The sequence below is a fragment of the Daphnia carinata genome, chromosome 4, assembly GCF_022539665.2.
Source record: "Daphnia carinata strain CSIRO-1 chromosome 4, CSIRO_AGI_Dcar_HiC_V3, whole genome shotgun sequence".
In the NCBI taxonomy this organism is placed as follows: Eukaryota; Metazoa; Arthropoda; class Branchiopoda; order Diplostraca; family Daphniidae; genus Daphnia; species Daphnia carinata.
This window is the reverse complement of record NC_081334.1, coordinates 2,500,463-2,509,501: the sequence shown is the minus strand read 5'-3', so window position 1 is coordinate 2,509,501 and position 9,039 is coordinate 2,500,463. Positions and strand designations below refer to the sequence as shown.

At 38.9% G+C, this 9,039-nt stretch overlaps 1 protein-coding gene and 2 long non-coding RNA genes across 5 annotated transcripts; 2 read left to right on the top strand and 1 right to left on the bottom strand.

Annotated features, from left to right (window-relative positions):
* Positions 1-246: 246 nt before the first annotated feature.
* On the top strand, positions 247-2,068 carry LOC130694674 (protein takeout-like). The gene is made up of 7 exons (XM_057517770.2): positions 247-405; positions 607-702; positions 1,028-1,056; positions 1,131-1,237; positions 1,335-1,468; positions 1,541-1,690; positions 1,816-2,068. Exons 1-7 carry the CDS (start codon positions 348-350, stop codon positions 1,977-1,979), a joined length of 738 nt encoding a protein of 245 aa, XP_057373753.1. The 5' UTR covers positions 247-347; the 3' UTR covers positions 1,980-2,068.
* A 1,036-nt stretch (positions 2,069-3,104) lies between these two features.
* Positions 3,105-4,253, top strand: LOC130694712 (uncharacterized). Its single transcript, XR_009420906.1, has 4 exons — positions 3,105-3,238; positions 3,325-3,637; positions 3,701-3,826; positions 3,913-4,253. It is a non-coding gene; the product is annotated as an uncharacterized LOC130694712 (long non-coding RNA).
* A 2,209-nt stretch (positions 4,254-6,462) lies between these two features.
* Positions 6,463-8,922, bottom strand: LOC130694699 (uncharacterized). 3 transcript variants are annotated; one of them, XR_009420854.1, is made up of 10 exons: positions 8,730-8,922; positions 8,495-8,634; positions 8,388-8,431; positions 8,276-8,322; positions 8,159-8,207; positions 7,785-8,090; positions 7,601-7,735; positions 7,408-7,504; positions 6,964-7,306; positions 6,463-6,905 (listed from the first exon to the last, which is right to left on the bottom strand). It is a non-coding gene; the product is annotated as an uncharacterized LOC130694699 (long non-coding RNA). The 3 variants fall into 3 exon arrangements; XR_009420852.1 differs by having other exon boundaries at positions 7,785-8,207; XR_009420853.1 differs by having other exon boundaries at positions 7,601-7,728; positions 7,785-8,207.
* Positions 8,923-9,039: the final 117 nt, after the last annotated feature.

The following is a 9,039-nucleotide window of genomic DNA, read 5'->3' as shown; positions in this document are numbered from 1 at the left end:
ATGCGGAAGAAGTAAAACCTGTGTACAATTCAAAAGGGAAAATCCTTCGGTATTGCCAAATTTTGTATGTTTTTACCGAGGAAATTGAAAAGTAATTGCGGTTGATGAGAAGCAGGTTATTTTCATCGATGTAGGCTACGAGTTTTGTATGGAAAGGACAAGCAAAAAAGGGGAAAAGGAAAAACCTGATGTTGGCGAGGGGGGGGGACTGTTTGGGAGAGGAGGCGGGCAAAGAGGGGAGGGAAAAAGAGACTGGTATATTTTGTCCTGGAACTTGGTCAGTTAATTCATCAGTCTTCAGGACGTTGGCAACCGAGTAAGAACGAGAAATCGTCAAGTGAATAAAAATGTGGGCGGCAATATTTTTCGTCACTTTAATTGCATCGACGTCAGCTGGGAAATTTGGTAAGTTTGATTTCTTTATAACAAAACCTTCCATTAAAGTCTACCTTAGCGTGTGCAAAACAATTAAAGTTGTTTGAAAAAGAGCCGCGTGTCCTAGTAACAGAAATCGGCACAGATAATAACACAAAACTTGGATTTTATGTGAAATTTGTTTTGATTAAAATACTAAACATCTAATTTTTGTTTTTCCTTATTGAATAGGTGATTCCCTTAAACAGTGCGACTCCAATAACCAAGCTGCCTTAAACAATTGCCTTTTTAAGATCGTCGAGGATTTGAAACCTTTCATGCCCACAGGTAAGAATCGTTTATAACTTTGAACTTCCAATTTTCTTCAGCCTTTCACAAAGAAGAAAATCATTTCTACAACGGCTGATGTTCTTTGTGTGCTATTTGCAACTGTGCTTTCTAGTGGCGAAAAAGAGTAAAAAAAGATATCGAATTTTGCATGCGGAACACATTCGAAATGAAAGTGAAAGTTGTTCTTCCAGCTCGGCCAGTGTAGTTACTACTATGATGAATCATCAGCTTATTTTCTTTTGTAAACATCTATCCTATTATCCCTCATACGTCTTGATTTCTTCCGTACCTTATTTTATCTCTTTTTTTCTTAATATTGCAGGAATTCCGGAAATCAATGTCCCCGTTTTGGTGAGTCATTTGTCGCTTCCCAGTAATTATTATTAATTCAAGTTAAATGACGTTTTTTTCTAAATTCTTATAAGGATCCGATGTTCATCAGCAGCATTAATTTGGTGCAAGGCGAATTCAGGTCGACTTTCTCTCAGATCCAAGTCCGTGGATTGTCCAAGTTCATCACTAACAGTGTGACGTAGGTGAACTGAAAATAAAACCGCTTCATACCAGTGTCTGTATCTCTTAAAAAAGAAAGTTACGTGTTTATTCATGCCACTGTTGCCACTCAATAGGGCCGATCCGGATGCGATGACAATGAAACTTCGACTTTCAATTCCCGAGTTGCGTATAACTGGTCAGTACAAAGTTTCTGGAAGGATCTTCGTTCTTGCTGTCGAAGGAACTGGCACATTTTGGAACATTCTAAGTACGAAACACTTCTTTCTTCACATGCATTTTCCTTTCAACCTAATTCATTGCTCTCAACTGAAAATTTCAGGCAACGTCACTGTTGACGCCACGAGCAATTTAGTTTTGAAGGGAAATCCACCAAACCAGAACCTCCAGGTGGCCAACAACGCCCTTGACTTAAATGTTGGCAAAATGCGTATGAGGTTGAACAACCTTTTCAACGGTGATCCCATTTTAGGTCAGTAACGTAACTAAACTTCAATTAGCTTTTAGCCATGCCTCTTCATTTCTAATTCAAAGCAGTTGGCATGCTTTCAAGTCTTGAAGATTAATGTTTCGTTTCTTCTTTATCTACATCATTAGGCGAGACAGTTAACAATTTCCTGAATGAGAACTCGCAAGAAGTCTTCGCTGAAGTGAAACCAGAAATGGCCAGACAAGTAGGAGAACTCGTCATTAAAGTTATGAACGATGCCATGGGTGCCCTTCCAGCTGAAAAGTTTGTGTCGACCAGGAGGAGAACATGAACATAATATCCATTGCGTGGCAGCCTGTGACTAGAGACTCTTTGATCAATCTCAAATCGGAGGATTTATATGCAAGTTTCAATGTCTGACCATATTTGTTTTTCTAAAAAATAGACATATCCCATTTTCTTTTGCGATTTTTCTTTCCTGATTAATTTTTATATCAGGCAAGAAATTGTGAAAGATTTTTTAAAATATCGTCCCGGGATTATAAAAAATATAACAACAAAAAAATACAGTTAATCTACATTATTACATTTTAGTCATATTTCTATTAGTATGGTTAATGTTTTTTTATTACTCTGAACCATCCTCTGGTTAAATCACCTCATATGGCAATCCGTTTTACCCCCCCCCCCCCCCCCAAAAAAAAAAAAAAAAATATCGGCCTTTTTTCTGTTTCACTGCTATCGCCGTCTAACGGTCAGATTTCTAGTTAATTCTTTACATACACTCACCGAATATTTCTGCTGCATCGCGCTAGCCCTGTAGGGTACTAGCCAGTGTATTGGATTTTGGCCAATCAAATCCGCAAAAACAAAGAAATCCGAAGCAAATCCAATTTTTTGCGGATTTGCATTGGATCTTTAAATCATTCAAGACAGCAAAAGTTCTCGAGTAACATAACCTAAACTAACCTAAGCTAACTTTAACTAACCTAAGCAGTAAAATCCAATTTAATCCACATCCACAAATGATGTGATTTGGATTTGATTGGATTTGATGATTTGGTTTGTTAAAATCCAATACACTGGTACTAGCGCGCTAGCATTGTGTCAAATATTCGGTGTATTTCAAAAACGATTCACTTATTGAAAAAAATAGCATTTCTCCCGGAATTAAGATTCAATTTGGAGTATATCCTGTGATGTTCAACCAATTCCGATGAGTGTTAGATTTTGCAGAAAAAATTTTAAAACCGACTAAATAAGCCCGACTTTTTCCGGTCGGGCTTAAAAAATATTCCTGCAAAATCTAGATGGCGCTAGGATGCTTTTATTGTGTATGATTTACCTTTCCCAAAGTAACCACGTGTTTGCAGTGTCTCGCCTCCTTCTTCATGGTCGACGTGGCTAAAATAATAGGTTAACTGAGTGAAATTAGCAGGAACAGTAATTGAGAGATTCACCAACGTTAACGCTTGGACTGCAAAGCCATGCGATTTATTCATGTATTTATTATTCGTGAGCGTTATTACAATGAGCATTGTTTTATTATGTTGTTAAAGCACATTGCAGAGATGATTGCTCAATTACAAGGTAGCCTGATTCCAATTTTTATTTATGTAGATTACTTAAGTGTTTGGCCCTTTGTTTTCATTTGTAACAAAAAATTTGCTCAACAGTTGTCTTTCAGACTGAGTCTCCAGGTTGATTTCAAAAGTGTGTCATCAGCCCGTTGGACTCCCATAGGTTTCCTGTGTATCTGCTGTTTGGTCTGTACAAATCCACATTATGAACAAGGCTATACATAAATATTGAATTACATTTAACTTCTTGCTTTGTGTGTGCTTATAGCCTTTATTTTATTATAGATACTTCAAGCCACTGTGTCTCACCGACATAAGAAGAAACAAAACACTTCAAAGTCTGTTACAAAGAGGAAGTAATAAGAGACATTGCAGATTGGGAGATTTAACATCATCAGTGTATCACTGGGTAATAATGTACCAGATTTAAAATCAGGATGCATTTTAATATAATATCCTTTGCAAATTCTAGTCCAACTACCACTAAAAGTTTGCATTCTCAGACGACCTTGTTTTGGATCTAAAATATGCTGTTTATTCATCAGCGCTTCTCAAATGTAAGCTGTTTTAATGTAACAGCCATCAAACAGAACCATAGGTATCATACTGTACCATAGCTGAAACTCATGACAGTATCTATGTATTATGTTTTGAAAAGTAACAAAGAGGTATTTTCAATTCCAGAAATAAGTTGACGGAAGACACATGGTATGTGGTACACACCTACATAAATAAACAATAATGGGATTACCCTGAGCCAACTGAAGGAAGAACGGCCGTTTTTGTAGTATTATCATTTACTATGTGACATCCAGACTTCTGTACTGATTTTTGGTAATCTGTTCTTAATGCAGGTTAGTAATTATGTTGACGAGAAAGAGAGTCCTTGATGATGCCTGTGACTCAAAAATGTTTAAGGGGGGAAGCTCGATTCTAGATTACCATGATTCGTCTGTATCATCTGCCATTTTAGACATTTTTGTATATAAATTGCATGTCTGGTTGACATTTGCTTTTGAAGTGGACTCGTTGTCTTTCAAAAGTTGCTGATTATTGCTTGAGAAAATAAACAAAAAAGTAATATGAGCTAAACTTCAAAGAATTTTCTCTAGGTATCTCTGGTACGAACATCACCTTTCAGCGCATATCACATTTAATTTTTAACTATGAACATCTTAGGAGTCGAACCTCATACGGAATCTCTACATCATGACGCCATGCCAGCCTCTTACATTTGCGCCATGACAGTGATATGTTAAATGAAATCAACATTGGATGCTTATCGACATATGCAATGCAGACAAAGTTACCTAAGAATAGTACTACTTCAATAAACATCCAAGTTGGCTCTGTGGTAAAGCATCAGATTGTAATAGTGGAGGACTAGGGTTCAATCCCCTGCTCAGTTAGTATAGACATATCCACACAATAAATGAAACAAAATTGAAATAAGTTTCAGTATTTTTATTGTCCCTCCATCCTCCCACAATTCCACCACTTTTTTACATTTCACAGTACAATATAATACAACATACAATACATACAAATACACTTAACTAACGCGTTGGCTGCCACGCCACTACTATCTACTATAGCTACATCGCTATCTAAAGGATAGCGACCAAGGGGGACTGAGGACAGTCCGGGCTGAAACGGCGATGAGACCTTTACGGAAATGCACATCCCAGGTCTACATCGCCGTCTCGAACAAGGGATTCCCTATGGTGCATTGCCTATGGGCCATTCGGCCAATCTTGGGCAGTGGCGCTGCTCCACCCCATGGCAGATAACCATGGCGCAGAACAGCGCGGCCCGTCCCTGTCACGCTAAAAAAAAAAGGGGATAAAAGGTGGGTGGCAGCCAACGGGTTAGTTACGAATAAACATTGCAAAACACGCACAATACCAAAACGACGAGGCGAAGACGGGTTGACGGGCGAGGCGAAGACGCGGCGACCACGAAGCGAAGACGGGATGGCGGGCGGGGCGACCACGACGCGAAGAAGGGATGACCGGCGAGGCGAAGACGGGACGACGGGCGAGGCGAAGACGGGACGACGGGCGAGGCGAAGACGGGACGACGGGCGAGGCGAAGACGGGACGACGGGCGAGGCGAAGACGGGACGACGGGCGAGGCGAAGACGGGACGACGGGCGAGGCGAAGACGGGACGACGGGCGAGGCGAAGACGGGACGACGGGCGAGGCGAAGACAGGACGACGGGCGAGGCGAAGACGGGACGACGGGCGAGGCGAAGACGGGACGACGGGCGAGGCGAAGACGGGAGGATGGGAGAGGTGTAGACGACGACCGAGGCAAATGTGAGGCAGCGGGCGAGTCAAAGACGTGAATTAGCTGGTAAAGTAAAAAAACAAGATTACTATAATGGTGCTTGTTCATCATCGGCAACACAGTATTGAGGAATAAGCTGCTTTTACCAGACTAAAACTTACACAAGAAGATATTTGGGATAAGAAAATAAGAATGGCATGAGATGTTCAAATCCATAAATTTTGCATCAAACGATGATCTCCCTCCAGGGCCAGCATCCCTTGTGTTTTTAGCTTTACACGCTGAATGAAAGTAGAATTATGCAAACCTGCCACTGGCTGCTCAAATATAGGTCTAATACCTCACTTCTCAACACAAAGTCTTGCCAATTGATAGGCTAAGTAGAAACGACCGCATTGCTGAAATGAAGATCATTAAGGTTGGCAACATAACCTTGAGGAGTGTGATCAGAACTTGTCAGATTAGAACTGGCACAAAGTGATGATGGGACGATGAGTGGTGGAATGACATGATGATCCTACAATTCATAGAGTCTCTGTCATTTAAAGCCTGACAACAACCTCAAGGAATATGATGCACTTGTCAGATCAGAACTGACACACGAGGATTACCAGACAATGTGTAGCAGTATAAGATGAAGGTATTTCAATCCACAGTTTCGTGTTCTTTGAATTCCGTTTCCTTAGTCAACATCCTTTATGATTTATGTTCCACAAGCTACTTCTTAAAAGCAGAATAATGAAAAGCAGTTTTGCTATGCATGATCTGACACAGCAAATCACAAGGTTCCTCATCACACAAGAAATTATCACATTTGTTGTGCTCCACTTCAAAAGCACACAAGAGGTTGATAACACTTGACAGGAAATAGCACACTATTTGATTTCGAACTTTTTATTGGAATTTAACACAGTTAATAAATATTCGAACACGGGTTCCAATTGTCACACGTAGCCGAATCAAAAAACCAACATAGCGGCGTATCAGCGCCATCTTGTTTTTTCAATTATACCAAAAATAACTGAATTCGAAAAATTTTGCTGATTCGAGAACTGCATTAATGCGAAGTCGTTAATTCTATTTTTAAGCGTTAAACATAGAGCGAGACAAACTAAATGGGCAGGTGACACCAGAGAATCAATTGGTAGACGAATAAAATAATAAAAAAGCATGAGAAATAGAATGTGCGGACAAAAAACGTCAGGAACAAAATGTTTGTTGCTTTTTTTTTTCGAATACTCATCAATTTTAAGCCACCTTTCATACAAATTTTTACTCTCCCAGTTGTTACGTTGGAGACTTATTTTTTTTGAATAGGACAGATTTCTCCAGTTTCTTCAACAACTTCCTGTACTGAAGAATAGCTGCATACATCAGTCTTGCTGACCTAAGTAGACAATAAAGGATTTCATTTCGTATCTTTAAACACTTATTTACATAATTACCATAGGATCTTTGCAATGCTCTTAACAAAAACCACGAATTCGCATGGAGTATATTCGATTACTGGTATTGTAAAACTCAAACATGTTCTTGCCTTCTATTTAGGTCAATAGAACGTGCCGAAATGTTTGGCTTTCGTATTTGTTGCAACATTGCTTCATGTGTGGGATCGCATTGCTGGCCGTAATACCGATGCCGCAAATGATGTACGTACCACACAGTGGCCGATTCCTTTTCGTTATCGCCTCGTTCACACGCTTCGTCGTCATAGTAAATGTCAACGGTAAATGTTTTAGCCTTTGCTGAAGTTATATCCAGTTCTTATTGAGTTTTTGACGACGAAATCTATCACCAATATAAAAAAAAAAAAAATTATAATTAAAATTTAAACACTTTCTTAAAGATCTTTTTTTTCTTGATATCTTCCCCGAATATGATGCGTTTACCTGGTATATACACAAGATGACGCCAATTTTAGCCAGCATTATTCACTGCAGTATTTATTTCCTGACACATTTATTGTGGTTCATAACAATGAACGACCTAAAACCGTTTCAAGCGAATTGTCAGGTACAATGTCTTAAGGCAATTCAAATAAATTTCACTGTATTTTGTGTGCATGATAACCAGCCTACCTACCTTCTGCTTACTGTGTTGGAGATTTTTTTATTGCGCTTTTACCTCCCGAATCTATAGACGGGGTGATTCTTCTAGCGACAGTGGTCCCCCGAAATAGCAGAGGAACGATGGCTTCCTTTAGCCTTTTCCTAGTCTCTAAATAAATTTTAGAAACAATGAATGTTTAAACGATTTAACAGTATACCTTCTTTTGTTGCCGTATGTTGAGATGGCTTGGGAACCGGGACAACGGGTTTTTCTTTCACATGTTCGGGTACAATTATCATCGTCAAAACAGTCTGCATCATTCTTTAGGAGTTTTTAAAAAATTTCCTCTTCTTCCGCTACTGTCTCCATCTTTTTCTGCTACATGATACAGTAAACAACCAAAGAAAATTAGACAAGATAAAACTTAATAGAAAAAGATACCTTGTAGGCAAATGTCAGAGATACTCTGCGCAGGTTGTACTGTTGACATCTCTTCCTCGACAAGCATCACACTTGTAGTTTTCTACACGATAACAAACAATGATTTAGCACAGTTGGGGTATTTTGGTGTCCACTTCTTTTTTTCTTAACTCTTCCTTCCTTAACTGTTCCAGTTTTTTCATGAAGCTCAGATCCCTGTCTGCATTTTTAATAGCATTCAAATTTTATTCTTAGAATAGAAAATGCAATAACAAAATTTATATTTACTGAATAGAAAAACTAATAAATGACGCAGGAGCTCTTCTCAATAATATCTACAAAAAGGCAAGGAAGACACCTTTTAATTTTCAAAAGAATTTCGTTTTAGACAAATAATTACCTATGCAATCAACGTGGCAATATTCCCCATGTATATCACAGCCACTGTTTAATATATTAAATATTTTGTTATTGAAGAATTAATTAACAAGGTTTTAATATGCTTACATCAAAAATCTTCTGGCATCAGAGCTACGCCATATACAGCAAAGTTGCTTAACCATGCTACATGGTCTTCTCATCTCATTATTATGCTGATTTTCAATTGCCTCTCAGGTAATTGCTTTGCTTGGCTACGTGTTTCTTCTCTGAAAATTTATAAAGGAGTTAGTCAATGTTGATATAAAATAACCTCGTGGTAGAAACTGTACTATAAAGCCAGAATCGTTCGACTTGTGCTTACCGACATTCTCAGCATGGAAGTGGTTGAAAAGCTTTCAAAACGTTTCAGTGGAACCGTAACTTTTGCCGTTCCCCAATCGCTTGTGTTGACTAACATGGAATAAAGTAAAATTTATTTAAGGATTCTTCAATGTGGTGGCTGTTCAATGTCTACGGTTTTCGAGTGTTCTTTCTCGTGGCGAACTCTGCTCCAACTCAACCCAGTCTACATGGGTAAACCGGAACAGGCCAGTCGCATCATCGGTCAAAAATAGATATGCCGAGTAGTGAAAAATAAATGTATTTCCGTTCACTGCCACTAGTGGGCAATA

Coding starts and splice junctions, on each gene's coding strand:
- LOC130694674 (XM_057517770.2), top strand. CDS start 348: ATGTGGGCGGCAATATTTTTCGTCACTTTAATTGCATCGACGTCAGCT. Junction 406..606: donor GACGTCAGCTGGGAAATTTG/GTAAGTTTGATT, acceptor CTTATTGAATAG/GTGATTCCCTTAAACAGTGC. Junction 703..1,027: donor GAAACCTTTCATGCCCACAG/GTAAGAATCGTT, acceptor TTAATATTGCAG/GAATTCCGGAAATCAATGTC.